The sequence below is a fragment of the Phyllobates terribilis genome, unplaced genomic scaffold (assembly GCF_046119375.1).
Source record: "Phyllobates terribilis strain yellow unplaced genomic scaffold, ASM4611937v1 Scaffold_2__4_contigs__length_985480577, whole genome shotgun sequence".
NCBI lineage: Eukaryota > Metazoa > Chordata > Amphibia > Anura > Dendrobatidae > Phyllobates > Phyllobates terribilis.
In genome coordinates, this window is record NW_027362762.1 from 154,207,091 (window position 1) to 154,223,059 (window position 15,969).

General features: G+C 46.7%; 1 protein-coding gene across 1 annotated transcript in view; it reads right to left on the minus strand.

The window, feature by feature from the left end:
• The window catches only part of ITGA5 (integrin subunit alpha 5), a 122,685-nt gene that overhangs the window by 42,652 nt on the left and 64,064 nt on the right, over nt 1–15,969 (minus strand). The window contains exons 4-7 of the mRNA XM_073663161.1: nt 15,601–15,724; nt 15,411–15,472; nt 15,241–15,286; nt 14,111–14,236 (exon numbers count right to left, since the gene is read on the minus strand). Coding sequence (XP_073519262.1) covers nt 14,111–14,236; nt 15,241–15,286; nt 15,411–15,472; nt 15,601–15,724 — 358 coding nt within the window. The remainder of the gene's footprint in view (nt 1–14,110; nt 14,237–15,240; nt 15,287–15,410; nt 15,473–15,600; nt 15,725–15,969) is intronic.

A 15,969-nucleotide genomic window follows, 5' to 3' on the forward strand; every position in this document is an offset into this window, starting at 1 on the left:
ATGGCCAGGCCCCTTGGCTGAGAAACAGCCCCACAGCATGATGCTGCCACCACCATGCTTGACTGTAGGGATGGTATTCTTGGGGTCGTATGCAGTGCCATCCAGTCTCCAAACGTCACGTGTGTGGTTGGCACCAAAGATCTCGATCTTGGTCTCATCAGACCATAGAACCTTGAACCAGTCTGTCTCAGAGTCCTCCAAGTGATCATGAGCAAACTGTAGACGAGCCTTGACATGACGCTTTGAAAGTAAAGGTACCATACAGGCTCGTCTGGAACGGAGACCATTGCGGTGGAGTACGTTACTTATGGCATTGACTGAAACCAATGTCCCCACTGCCATGAGATCTTCCCGGAGCTCCTTCCTTGTTGTCCTTGGGTTAGCCTTGACTCTTCGGACAAGCCTGGCCTCGGCACGGGAGGACACTTTCAAAGGCTGTCCAGGCCGTGGAAGGCTAACAGTAGTTCCATAAGCCTTCCACTTACGGATGATGCTCCCAACAGTGGAGACAGGTAGGCCCAACTCCTTGGAAAGGGTTTTGTACCCCTTGCCAGCCTTGTGACCCTCCACGATCTGGTCTCTGATGGCCTTGGAATGCTCCTTTGTCTTTCCCATGTTGACCATGTCTGAGTGCTGTTCACAAGTTTGGGGAGGGTCTTAAATAGTCAGAAAAGGCTGGCAAAAGAGATCTTTAATCCACACATGTGAAGCTCATTATTCTTGGTGCCTGAACTACTTCTTAATACTTTAGGGGGACCAAACAGAATTCTTGTGGTTTGAGGGGTTGAATAATAAATGACACTCTGAATTAACTTTTAACGTTTTAAAAAAATAAATAAAAAAAAAAAAAAAAAAAAAAAACTTTGCTGCAGTGCATTTCCCACTTCCAGGCTGATCTACAGTACAAATGTCACAATGCCAAGTTAATTCCACATGTGTCAACCAGCTAAATCTGCAGGGGGTTGAATACTACTTGTAGGCACTGTATCTAGTGCCATTAATTCCGCAGACACCGTCCCCATTGGGGCTCACAATCTAGATTCCCTATCAGTATGTGTTTGGAGTGTGGGACTAAACCGGAGGAAACCTATGCAAACACGGGGAAACCATACAAACTCCTTGCTTATGTTGTCCTTGGCTGGATTTGAACTCAGGACCCCAGCCCTGCAGTGCCAACCACTGAGCCACCGTGCTGCAGTTTTAGCACAGATTCCTTGTTCTAATCAATAGGCATCCAATTTCACATGAAACTCCTTAGTTGACATTGATTCTAGAGACCATTTAGAAAAGATGGCATCCAATTCAACTTTTCCAGGGCAGAATCTCTAACATAGAGCTACTGTATTGTGCTGCCAATCGGCACCGTCTACAGCTCTGCTGTGAGCAGACGGCCCAAGTGTTGTTACCAGGAGCAATAAACTTTTTTTTTTTGCATTTTACTGAAACAATCTAAAATAGTCAATTATTAAAAAAAAAAAAAAATTAAGAGCTAAATCAACCCATGTTTAGCATTTATTACGAACTTATAGAATGAGAATTCCTTTTCTGTAGCCCAGTAAAGAGATAACCTAGTGACTGAGTGGACCTTGCTGCCAAACACTACAGACACAAGTCTCCATTATCTACACATTTCTATACGACGGTCGCCATAGATCATCAAGTACTCCAGACAGAAAGCCTGCTGTGTGCCACTATTGTTGGCCATGCACCAGCAGAATAGGGGGATTTGCTTTCCAGCCTTTCGCTGTTAATAGTCCGCTTGTTCTTTAGCCATTCAAGCACAGTGCACATCAAGTGCCAATTGTTCGCTATGACACCACCCTGGGAAAGAGCTACAGATCACAAGGGACCGAGCCATTCTAAAAGTGTAATTGATCAGGTCCTTCACAATAGTGGAAAGACTGAAGGTTTTACAAAAGGACAAACATGGTGTTGCTGTGTAGTATATATCCAGGGAATGCTGGCCGAAGGTATTCTGTAGTTAGGAAAGGAAATTGGCTTGGGTTGGATAACTCTGAGCCATTCAATCTGCACACTCATGATCAGACAGAAGGAGTCAACTATTACATATTTGTTTGGCTTCTGAACTAGGCCTATGACTAGCTTTAGCCACCTAGAATTCGACTGTAGGGTTTTAAGCTATAAATGCTTATACAGACACCCAAATTCACAATCCATCTGAACAGGACTGGTTTAGGCTTTAATCATACTCTTACTCTAAAAGGAGCATGATGAGCAGACAGCCATAATGAAGAGTACAATGCAAGCTATGGCCCTGCCTTACACAACTGGATGCCCATAGAGCATTAAGGTCTGCCATAGGCAGCAAAAGTCTACGGGCACTTTATGTATTAGTGTCCAACATAGTGGGAATAGAAACCTAAAGACACACAATTTTGTATTAAAAGTTAACATGACATACAGCCAGTGTCTGAAAGATCCTGCCTGTAGATCGGGCAGTATGAGTTCAGCCATGTAGGTTTGACAAATGTTGAAGTGTTAAAACAGACTTTAAAAGCCCCTGCCACTGACCTGGAGGGGTGACTGCTGTCTCCCTATACACGCTGGCAAGAAAAGACCTGTCATTCCAGGGCAGAGGGAGAAGCCGAGGGTAACCCGTCTGTCCAAATAATTTCCCAGCAGCTTTTAAAATAGGTTGTTTTTCTCTGAAACGCCTCAGGGCTTGAGTCAAATATCTATAGCAGAAATCATACAGCCAGTGTCTTATACATGCTGCCCGCGGATGGTACCGCATGCGTCAGCTGTCAGGTTCTCATTAAAGGTCATTCTCCAGTGAAATATTGGTGTATTAGTGGATCACCTATATAAATACACTGCTCAAAAAATAAAGGGAACACTCAAATAACACATCCTAGATCTGAATGAATGAAATATTCTCATTCAATACTTTGTTCTGTACAAAGTTGAATGTTCTGACAACAAAATCACACAAACATCATCAATGGAAATCAAATTTATTAACCAATGGAGGCCAGGATTTGGAGTCGCCCCCAAAATTAAAGTGGAAAAACACACTACCGGCTGATCCAACTTTGATGTAATGTCCTTAAAACAAGTCAAAATGAGGCTCAATATTGTGCGTGGCCTCCACGTGCCTGTATGACCTCCCTACAATGCCTGGGCATGCTCCTGATGAAGTTGCGGATGGTCTCCCAGACCTGGACTAAAGCATCCGCCAACTCCTGGACAGTCTGTGGTGCAATGTGACGTTGGTGGATGGAGCGAGACATGATGTTCCAGATGTGCTCAATCGGATTCAGGTCTGGGGAACTGCAGGCCAGTTCATAGCTTCAATGCCTTCATCTTGCAGGAACTGCTGACTAGTGTTGAGCCACCCCCGTAGTGTTCGAGTAAGGTTCGGTTCGTCGAACACCGTTAAAACCAATGGCAGGCAAACAAAAACACATAGAAACACATAGAAAACACCTTCAAAGGTGTCCAAAAGCTGACAAACTGCTCAGAAGACACAACTAACACATGGAAAAGTGACAAGTACATATAGTCATGCGAAAAGAAAAGAGGTGGAGGAGTAAAAGGAGGGGGAGACACAGATATAGGCATGTCATGCCCTTCTAAAATCCAAAAAGTGAGAAGCCGACACGTTCAGTCCGCTCCTGCCCGTGCCACCTCCGCGTCGCTGGGTTTGTGCCAGAGCCGCGGTGAACCCTGACGGCCAGCCCCCCTCTCCCAATACTGGTGCCTCTCCGCTGGTGGGTCGAGCGAGCCCCCCTGTGGTGGAGGCAGCTCTAAGCTTTTTAATTTAAATTGTCTCTCTAATTTGAATGAATACACTTTAAATCCATTTACAAGGATCTATTGGAGGGCAAGTCTCATGCCAGCAGCCGCGTAATTCCAGCTCCAGTAGCGTCCACTAAAGCTGCTGCAGTTAAAAAGCTTTTATAAGGATCGAGCTCGGCTGTCCACCGCAAGGCATCCTACTGCCAGTCCCAGCCCCTATGCCTTGGGGTGCCTCCTGATGCTCTTCACTGAGTATCCTGTGGTCCCGAAGCATTTCCTTTGAAAAAATTAAGTGTCCAAACTACAGGTGGTGTAGCTTGCTTAACAGCCGGGATAATCCGCTGACTAGCAGACACTGCTACTAGGCACAAAGTATTTCCTGGGCTAGATGCAGTTAAAAATTTGTAATTAGATACTCTCGTTGGATGCTGAGAAAGCATTCCATAGAGTCTCCTGGCACGCCATATATGATTCTCTTAAAAAGCTTGGGGTAGGGGTCTAGGGGACCCTTTTATAGCCAAAATCACGGCCCTGTATCGCAATACGTCACCTAGGCTGAAGATAAATGGAACTGTAGCACCCTGAGGGCTCGGTTGCTACAGAGGTATTGCACCTCACCCAGAGGTGTGATATCTCACTCTCCGGTAAGGATGTAGTGTGGATCAGGACCCGACACCTGCATGCATTACACCACATTGCCGTGGGGCAGGGCGACCAATATGCCCCTGAGATGGGCACGACAGTCCCTGTCCCTGGCTGGAGTGGGGGGAGGGAACACTGAGGAAGGGGAACCCTGTAGTGCAGGAGCAGGGAGGAAGCAGTTCCTGGGTGCATTGAGAAGGGAGTATAAAAGGTGGGCACCATCTTAGTTCAGTGCAGAGAAGTCTGAGCAGAAGTGGCAGGGAGCAGGGGCTCTGCATGAGCTCTGCTCCGGAGGCGGGCCTAGTAACAGAGGCCCAGGCCTGCAAGAGGGACAAGGAAGGAAGAGGAGCAGAGAAGGCTCCAGGAACGAGGAACGAAGGGATCCCAGGGGTGCGGACAGGCGAGTCGCCACCGCACGCCCGAATCCACCTGCGTGGAGGGGTCAGGCCAAAGGGGGAGACCGGTCCCCGAAACTAGTGGAGGCAGGAAACGACCCTCAGCTAGAAACAGGAGGCTGTGACATTTTATGTGGCGCAGCCCCTCGCTACACCCGCTAGGAAGGCACCACATAGGGTCAGGGAAACTGGCGCCAAGTTTACCAAGAGGAGGCCCGAGGCAGCCGGACAGAAGGGTTGGTAAGAAAGGCCAGACAAAGGACACACAAAGGGGGTCCTGTGAAGTGCTCCAAAGTTATCTGGGAGTTGTCTGAGCCCCTCACCTGGTGAGCACAGTACGACGTGGGCAGCCGTTACCTGCAGACGTGGTCTGGATAATAAGAACTGTGAGTAAAGGCCCTGGACTGCATCACTGACTCCGTGTCGTTACTGCTGCTGCCCTGCACCATCACCCCCATCCTCCGCATACACTGCCCTGAGGCTATACTCCTCCCGTGGGGGGTTATGCTACGCTCTGCTGCACCCACAACACCAGCCTCAGCGGTCTGCCCTGGAGCGGCGGTTCACTCTGACCGCAATCCACGGGTGGCGTAGTCGGACATTTAAACATCAAAACCACATAAATAGTTCCGCCACTGGTTTGACCGCCCTGAGCCACGGAACCGGGTCGCCGCCACGGAGACTACAACCACCAGCATCCACCAAAAAGGGTCCGGCTCCAGGTGTCCCAAGGCCCAGGGGGCGCGTCAGAACATTTTCATCACCTTTCACAATCACCAATGGGACAAGGCAGGGATGTTCTCTGTCCCCTCTCTTATACATCCTAGTGACAGAGCACCTGCTCTCATCAATTCGCCATAACCCCAATATTCGGTGGATTGAGGTGGGAGGCACCGAGTACAAGTGCTCTCTATTTGCTGATGATGTCCTAGTATATATCACTCAATCACATATATCCATCCATGCTGTTATGGCTGAAATAGATCACTTTGTTACATGGTCAAATTTTAAAATCAATGCAGCGAAGTCTGAGGCCCTCTATGTCTCCCTCCCCAAATCCATATAGGATTCCATCCAGTCCAACTTTCCCTTTGCCTGGCCCTCACAGGGTATCAAATACTTAGGAATTCCTATTCATAGAGACCTCTCCCATCTATGTTATCTTAATTTTGGGCCCTTTATTGAACAACTCCATACAGACCACGGTTGCAAGTTAGAACTGTAAGAATCACTACGTGAACCACTGGTGTTTTGTGGAAAAGCACATGTACACTGTGTTCCAAATTATTATGCAAAAAGTGTTTAGGAGTGATAAGGGAAGAATTTGCTTGTTTGTCAGTTAAACTCATTGATGGTGATGTGTGTCAGGGCTCTTTATATCACTGTAAGCAATTGCAGACACCTGTGCCAATTAGTTTGGCAGGTGTATCCAATGAAAGGCAAGACTACTTAAGAAGGCTGTCTCACATTATTAAGCAGCCTACATTTTCTGCCAAAATGGCAAAGAAAAAGGATGTGTCGGCTGCTGAGAAGCAACAAATTGTGGAGTGTTTAGGTCAAGGCATGACTACAATCAACATTGTGCGATGATCAGGATGAAGTGTCTTGGCAATCAAGAAGTATGTAGCTGATTCACAGTACACACGTGTGCGTGCTGATAAGGGCAAATTGAGGACTCTTTCCTACAGGCAATTACGTCAGGTTGAAAGAGCAGCGGCAAAAAAGCCTTGTCATAGCAGCAGACAAGTTTTTGAAGCTGCTGGTGCCTCCAACGTCCCCCGAACAACAAGATGCAGGGTCCTTCAGAGGTTTGCAGCTGTGCATACGCCATCCTGTCGACCTCCTCTATCCACTTCACACAAGCAGAAACGGCTCCAGTGGGCCAAACATTACATGAAGACTGATTTCAAAACTGTTTTGTTCACGGATGAGTGCCGTGCAGCGCTCGATGGTCCAGATGGATGGAGTGGAGGATGGCTGGTTGATGGACACCCCACGCAAACACGGCTACAGCGCCAACAAGGAGGAGGTGGAGTAATGTTTTGGGCTGGAATCATGGGGGAGAGAGATTGTCGGCCCCTTTAGGATCCCTGAAGGCGCTAAAGATGAACTCCATAATGTATGTGGATTTTCTCAAACAGCACTTCCTGCCATGGTTCAAGAAGAACCGTGTATTTCACAGCAAGATCATTTTGTTGCATGATAATGCACCATCTCATGCTGCACATAAAACATCTGCATCTCTGGCTGATATGGGCATAAAAGGGGACAAACTTATGGTGTGACCCCCATGCTCCCCTGACCTCTACCCCATTCAGAACCTCTGGAGCATCATCAAAAGGAGTGTCTATGATGGCGGGAGGCAGTTCACATCTAAGCAACAGCTCTGGGAGGGTATTCTGTCCTCATGCAAAACAATTGAAGCAGAAACCATCCAAAACCTGACAAATTCAATGGACGAGAGAGTTCAGAAGCTCCTTTCGAACAAGGGGTCCTATGTGAAAATGTAACATCACCTAGAATAAAGTTTTGAGTTGAAAACGGTTTGATTTCAGTTTCTAATAACCTGCTAATGCTTATAATTTCAAAAATGACCATTTTTTTGGTCTTTATTAAAATGAAAAGGTTGATCGAAAAGTTTGGGGGATCTAAGAGTGTGGCAACCCAGTAGTCATGATTACTTCGAATTCTGACAATATGAGGGTCATGCTGCAGGTAGTGCAGCAAGAAGGCACTTATGCGTCTTGCGCATCTCGGAGCCCCAGAATTATTTTCCGGGCTAGATGCAGCTAAAAATTATTAATTTTAAATCTGGTGAAGCTTTAGTATAGATGGCCTAATAGGATCAGTGCTGCACACTGCTACAAAGCCCAAATTATTTTCCAGTCAAGATACAGATAAACATGATTAGTAATTTGAAAGCTTAAAACGGTTGGTAGGGTGATGTTAACCAATCATCAAGCTTTTACTCTCCCCAGGATGACACAGGGGTAGAAAAGTCGTTTCGGATCCATGATTTGTTCATCTTTATGAACGTGAGTCTGTCTACATTATCAGTGGAGAGCCGCGTGCGCTTATCTGTCAGCACACCACCAGCAGCGCTGAACACACGTTCAGACAGAACGCTGGCTGCGGGGCATGACAAGATCTCCAAGGCGTAAGTGGCTAGCTCCGGCCATTTATCCAGATTGGAAGCCCAAAAAGAGCAAGGGTCCAGTGACACAGTCGTGGCTTCAATGTTTACTTGGAGATACTCCTGTACCATCGTCTCTAGGCGTTGACTATGTCAGACTTCTTGTCTCCTGTGGCCTTGCAAAGGATGGGCTAAAAAAGTGGTGAAATGATTCCGCAAAATTGATGTTACCAGCAGATACTGTGGTTCTGTTACGGTTTGAGTGCTGAACACTTGACGGTCCCACGGTTGGCAAGTTGGAACTGTGAGATTCACTACGTGCACCACTGGTATTTTGTGGAAAAGCACATGTAAGATTCTGCAACAGTCTCTGCTGATACTCCTGCATGCGTGCATCCCTTTCTATGGCAGGAATAATTTCTGCAAATTTACTTTTGTACCGGGGATCTAACAGTGTGGCAACCCAGTAGTCAGGATTATTTCTAATTCTCACAATTCGAGGGTCATGTTGCAGGTAGTGCAGCAAGAAGGCACTCATGTGTGTTGCGCATCCAGGAGCACCAAGTCCCTGTTGTGTTGGTGGCGAGGTAACAATCATGCTTCCTTCCTCTGTCCTCTCCCCCCAACCTCGCACAACAGAAATGTGATCAAGGTCTCCCTCATCTGATGAGTCTTCCATCAGTTCGTCCTCCACTTCTTCCTGGGCTCCTGCACCTTCCTCACTAGTTTGGCTGCTACCATGCGCCCTGGTAAAACCATCTCCCCCACCCTCACATGCCTGCCGCCTTGGTGCTGCCGACCGTCTGGACCTTGCAGATGTTAGCCCTTCCGCATACAACTCCTCCTCCTCTACTTCCTCCACCTCCTCTTGTGCCACCACCTGACTCCGAATTCTGTTTAACATGTGCTCCAGCATGTAAATCACCGGAATAGTCATGCTGATAATGGCATCGTCAGCACTAAACATCTTCGTCGCCATTTCAAAACTGTGCAGAAGGGTGCATAGGTCCCTGATCTGAGACCACTCCTCCAGCGTGATTTGCCCCACCTCTGGATCTCGTTGGCCCAGGCTATACGTCAGAACGTATTGCACCAGGGCTTGTCGGTGCTGCCACAGTCGCTGCAACATGTGCAGAGTTGAATTCCACCGGGTAGGCACATCGCATTTTAGCCGGTGAAGTGGCAGGCCCAACGACTTCTGTAGAGATGTAAGTCGCTGAGCTGCGGGATGCGAACGGCGGAAGTGAGCACACAGCGACCGTGCCCTCTGCAGAAGGCCATCTAGTCTGGGATAGTGGGCTAAAAATTGCTGGACAACCAGGTTCAACACGTGAGCCATACAAGGCACGTGTGTGACATTGCCCCGGCGAAGGGCCGCACCCAGGTTTGCAGCATTGTCGCACACGGCCTTCCCTGGTTTCAGGTCCAGTGGAGACAACCATTCATGAAATTGGTTCTCCAGAGCTGACCACAACTCCTCAGCTGTGTGACTCACATTTCCCAGACATTTCAAAGTAAAAACCGCCTGATGACGTTGAGCCCTACTGCCAGCATAGTAAGGAGGTGTGCAGGATCCCTTCTGCGCAGTTAGAAAGCTTGTGGCATGACCAGACAGGCTTTGGGTGCAGGTGGAAGACCGAGAGGAGGTTGAGGAGGCAGAAGCAGTGGAGGAACTTTGACATAAAGAGGATTGACGCACAACTCGTGGGGACGGCAAGACTTGGACAGCAGCCCCTTGTCCTGCTGTCACCATAGTTACCCAGTGCCCAGTCAGCGACATGTAACGCCCCTGTCCATGCCTACTCGTCCAAGTGTCTGTGGTGAAATGCACCCTGTCACACACAGAGTTTCTCAAAGAAGCGGTGATGTTGTGTGCGACATGCTGGTGGAGCGCAGGCACACCTTTCTTTGAGAAGTAGTGCCAACTGGGCATCTGGTACTGGGGCACTGCAACGGACATAAGGTCTCGAAAATCCTCTGGGTCCACCAGGCGGAAAGGCAGCATTTCTGTAGCCAAGAGCTTGCAGATGGTGAAATTCAACCTCTTAGCTTTCTCATGGCTAGGAGGAAATGGTCTTTTACTTGTCCAAATCTGAGGGACCGAGGGCTGGCTATTGTGCTTAGACGGGGTTGATAAGGGTGTCCCCGGCAAACTGCCGGTCTGTGAGGAAGATGCAGGCGGACATGTTAGGTTGCCTTGATCCAAAGGTGGTGCTATCGATGTCAGACAGCGCTCAACACCAGCTGGTGTTACCACCTCCAAAGAAAATGATGACCTGCCAATCACGCTGGCTGTTGCGGGTAAAGAGGTGGCAGGTCTGCGCCCCAAAACAGGTGTGACTGCTGTCCCCCCAGTCACAGAGGATGAAGAGGCCGCGGATGCACAAGATACGGCAGACGGTGGTTGGCCCGGCCGGCTAGGCCGCATTGTAGCACACTGAGCTTCCCACTGCAACTTATGCTTCATGTCCATGTGCCGGTTCATGCATGAAGTACTCAAACTATGTATTTTTTGGCCTCTACTTAGCTTTTGCTGACAAATGTTACAGATAACACGAGTTGGGTCATCTTTATCAATCTGAAAAAATGCCCAGGCTATGCAAGGCTTAGCACCCATGCGACCTGAAGAGCCACCACGACTTGTGGTGAGAGGCAAAGTTGTGTTTGAGGATGCAGTTGTTGACGTGCTTCCAGTACTACGTCTCTGTCCAGGAAGGCGCAACCTGACCTCGTCGTCACTAGCATCTTCCTCCACCTCCTCTGCTGACCTCATCTCTTGGCTGACTGTGGGTTGACAGTAAGTGGGATCTCCGACCTCATCATCATCACCCTGTGCGTTATCACACCCGTCGTCCTCAGAGCCAACCTGTTCCTGCCCTGACAAAAAACTAAAGTTGTCGCTCCAATCAGGTATTTGAGTCTCATCATCGTCTTCCTCATTGTCTCCACCAACAGGAGTTACAGTTTGGGAATGAGGGTCTACATTATGGTCAGAACCTTCTGCGTCTGGTCCTGGATCCGACTCATAAAGATTCTGGGCATCAGTGCAGATCATTTCCTCGTCTGGATTCACAGAAGCGCTGGAGTCGACCTCTGATTCCCAGGCTATAGTATGAGTAAACAGCTCTGCAGACTCAACCATCTGTTCTACCTCATACTCAGACGGGCAGCTGGAGATTTGGGAGCTGTGAGGAAGCAAGTGCGATTGGGGTGACACCTTTGAGGACTGGAGTATTTGTGATGTTGAAGTTGATGTGGAGGAGAGCCCACTTAAAGGAGCACTTGATATCCGTTGAAGCACCTGCTGTTTTTGTGCCTCATCTGGAATTTGTAGCGATTGGCGTGGCCGTAAGAAAGGGATCTTATCACATTGTCCGCTAAAAGAAGTAGACATTTTAGTTTGGCTGGAAGATGGTCTTTCTTCTGCAGATGTTACTGTTGCTTTAACACCTACCCCACGGACACAACCTTTTTTCCCCTTCCCAACACGCCTATTCCCCTTTCCACCAGCAGCAGGCCTTTTTCCACTCATTTTGGTGGTTAACATTCACAACTCTGGAGTTGTTTGCACAAAAAAACAATGGATGGGAACCGAGCAGAGCTGAGTGGCCAAACTGTGGTATTAGGCCAAAACTATTGGCTGGGTTAGATGCAGAAAAAAATTATATTCAATTTGCAACCTGATGGAGGTCTGTATAGATGGATTAATAGAACAAGTCCCACACACAGCTACAAGCCCAATATTTTTTCAGAGCTAGATGCAGAAAAAAATTATATTCAGTTTGCAACCTGATGGAGGTCAGTATAGATGGACTAATAGAATGATGCTATGCCCAAAAGATTTTACTTCACTAGGTGCAGTAAAAAAATTGGTATTCTATACACAGGTGGTATATCTTGCAACACAGATAGGCTACTCCACTGACTAACACACTCTGCAATAGGCCAAAAAGGATTAGCTTTGCTAGATTCAGCCAAATGCTGTGAAAAAAACTTGCACAGCACTGGCACAGACCTGCCTGGCAAAAACTGATAGGAACTGATGTAACCTAGTCCTGAAAAGGACTCCAATTACAATTAGTCTTTACTCCCACAATCTATTTAAGAGCACAGACCTGCCTGATAAAAGTCGTAGGAAATGCTGTAACCTAGTCCTTAAAAGGACTGCAATCACAACTATTCCCTACTCCCAAGCTATCTGTAGATTTGTGCGAAAATTGGCTTGAAATTAACAAGGTATAGCGCACACAGCAACAGCGGTGCCGTCTAACACGGAGCTGCAGCAGTGAGAAAATGGTGGCGACGGGGAAAATGGCTTGGTCTTATAGGGCAAGGACATGTGACATACACTGCCAATGACACATGCCCTTGCTTGTGTGAAAAAAAGCACTTCGCTCCGTGTGTGCGCTGCTGATAGGCTGACAGACTGCACCTCCCCACTGCAAATGCGGGAAAGAGAAAAAAAAAATGGAGATCTTCATTGTTCCTGCAGAGATCCATCCCCTGCCCCTCCCCCCACCCCGCTGTACACTCAAACTGCGTATTAACATTAATTTTCATCATTACTGAGAAAAAATCCAGTTATGATTTTGGTGCACGAACAGTTATCGAACAGCCAAATTTTTCTCAAATTGTTCGTGTTCGCCGAACGGCTCGAACACCGCCCAAAACAGCTCGAATTTGAGATTGGCGAACAGTTCGAGTAGAACAACGCTCATCTCTACTGCTGACACACTCCAGCTACATGAGGTCTGGCATTGTCCTGCATTAGGAGGAACCCAGGGCCAACCGCACCAGCATATGGTCTCACAAAGGGTCGGAGGATCTCATCTCGGTACCTAATGGCAGTCAGGCTACCTCTGGCGAGCACATGGAGGGCTGTGCGGCCTTCCAAAGAAATGCCACCCCACACAGTTACTGACCCACTGCCAAATCAGTCATGCTGAAGGATGTTGCAGGCAGCAGATCGCTCTCCACGGCGTCTCCAGACTGTCACGTCTGTCACATGTGCTCAGTGTGAACCTGCTTTCATCTGTGAAGAGCACAGGGCGCCAGTGGCGACTTTGCCAATCCTGGTGTTCTGTGGCAAATGCCAAGCATCCTGCATGGTGTTGGGCTGTGAGCACAACCCCCATCTGTGGACGTCGGGCCCTCATACCACCCTCATGGAGTCGGTTTCTAACAGTTTGTGCAGACACATGCACATTTGTGGCCTGCTGGAGGTCATTTTGCAGGGCTCTGGCAGTGCTCCTCCTGTTCCTCCTTGCACAAAGGCGGAGGTAGCGGTCCTGCTGCTGGGTTGTTACCCTGCTACGGCCCCCTCCATGTCTCCTGGTATCTGCTCCAGCCTCTGGACACTGTGCTGACAGACACAGCTACCCTTCTTGCCACAGCTCGCACTGATGTGCCATCGGGGATGAACTGCACTACCTGAGCAACTTCTGTGGGTTGTACTGTAGACACCGCCTCATGCTACTGTACCTCTAGGAGTGAGAGCAATGGCCAAATGAAAAGGTGACCAAAACAGCAGTCAAAAAGGATGAGAACAGAGAAATGGTCTGTGGTGACCACCTGCAGAACCACTCCTTTATAGCAGGTATCTTGCTAATTGCCTATCATTTCTACCAGTTGTCTGTTCCATTTGCACAACAGCAGGAGAAATTGATTCACAATCAGTGTCGCTTCATAACTGGACAGGTAGATTTCACAGAAGTGTTATTGACTTGGAGTTACATTGTGTTGTTTAAGTGTTCCCTTTATTATTTTGAGCAGTGTATAATATTTATTATAGGATCCAAGCACTGAAATCTCGTTAGTAAAATAAAACATTTTATAGTGTGCTAAAACTACACAAACCCTTGCCCTAAGTCTTGTTAAATGAGTAGTGAATGTCCAATTGATGCACTGGTGGCCGCCTCCTAGCTCCTCCACCAATTAACCATCATTTGCTCTGGCAATGGACAGTTGTTTGTAATGTACGGAGCAGAACACTACAGCTCTATACATAGTTATTGGCTGCTGCAGAGTACTGGTCAATATATTGGCTCGTAAATAAAGTCTCATGACCATAGGATGCAAAATAGTAATATTGCTTCTAAAATAAAATTGTATACAGCAGATTAGAAAACGTACAGTCAATTGCAAACCACTTGCTCCATTATAAAGATGGTAAGACGCCTACCCATGTAACTGTCGTCATACGTTTGATAAACCTGGCGGGTCTGCATTTGTCCTTTGATTTCCAGGATAAAATATTCACTGTAGAAGTCCTTCTCGATGTCAGCTGGAGTAGCAGCGAAAACCTGACCTACACGTAGGGAAACATTCACATTAGTGCAAGTGCAAATTTACTCTTCTATCAAAAATGAACCGTAAACAAAACTTTGATAAGATGTTGACAAGTTTGGTTTACTGGAATTTGTGTTGCTTTGGATGCAGTTAATGTGGGGGGAGGGGGTGGGTTTGCACTTAAGTTTCAGAAAAAAAAAAAAAAAGGAAGATTTTTACATTAAAAAAGAAACACCATCAGTGAGCTCTTCGGCTTTTTGATGCAATTCAGATTTTCCAAAAGCATCCAGTGAATTATTTTAGATATTGAGGCAAAGCATCATAAAATTTAGAGCATGTTATATGTTGAAGGGGGAGGGGAGTTGCACAGCCTACATAAATCAGGCAAAAAGTAAAACGCTTTATGTGTAGCAATGTTAAAGAGGTTATTCACCCTTTCACTGCAGACTTGTAGTCTGTTAGTATATGACTGCAGACTTGTGAATCCTCACATCGCACACACTGTGAGCTGTGAGGATTCTCTGGTGCCAGGAGTTTCGCACTTCCGGCCACATTCCAACTAGAGGCCTCGCTCCATACACTTGCATTGAGCAAGGCCACTCATGTCTAGTCGGCAAGTGACCACATGTATGGAAATCACATACTTCCAGTAACGTGCCTGCCGCTGGAAAACCCTCACAGTGCCCAGTGTGCGAGATGTGAGGATCCACAAGTCTGCAGTCACAAAATGACTGAAGACTTGTATCCTAAGGCTGGACAACCCCTTAAAATACTGCCTATAAATTAGCAGCAGACATCTAGCTGTATTGATTATTTACAGCAACAAGTTACAGATAACCTGTCTGTACACTATTTCCATAATCACTCCCTTTTATAGAAAACAGTGGCCATGTGAAAATTAGAAGTCCATTTTAGTTAAAAATGAAATGAATGGCAAAATCCCTTGGAGAATGCTAGAGGCTTGCCACAAACTGTATCGGAGTTGGCATAAATATTTGCTATAACATGACTTTAGAAGGTTACCTTGCCAGAAATAGCTTCCAGGTCCACCCAGGAGAATTTTTCCACTCTAGGTTTTATATTCAGAAAAAAAATAATTTTAAATATTTAAGTCCTGGAAAGTTGATCAGTTTTTCTATACATTTTACATACTAAAAGCATTGAATGTCAAATCATGTTTTAAATTAACTTACTTTTGTAAACTCCGCTGCAAAGCCACCTTGGCAGTATCCCTGCCCTTTTTCAGATTCATAATCTTAAAAAAAAAAATAATAATTGTAAACCAAACAATTAAAGGATAATAAAATCTGAAGACAAAAAAGTAAAATCACAAAATAACTAGAAAGGTCTGGACAAATAACCAAATGGAAGACCGTCGCCTACCTGTGCGACAAGGGGAATATTCCAAAATGCTGGTGAAATTGTCAAACGACAAATAGCAAGTTCCCACCATGTCACTAGATACATTCTGCTTTATTGTTCTCCAGCTGTATCTAGGAGCACAGGCCTATAACAAAGGAAAAAAAGAATTGTACAGTAACTAATAAAAAAAAGACAAAGTGCATTGCCAAGTCTACCTGCCAAATGACATTTTCCGCTGATACATTTGTAAGTCTCTGTGCTGATTGCACGGGAGGCTACAACATTTGCGGTTTTGACTTTTTTTTTTAATCAATTTTTGACTATGTTCACACATCTTTTTTCAGAGTATTTTGATGCAAATTTTCAGCTGCATTTTACAGTACCAGCAAA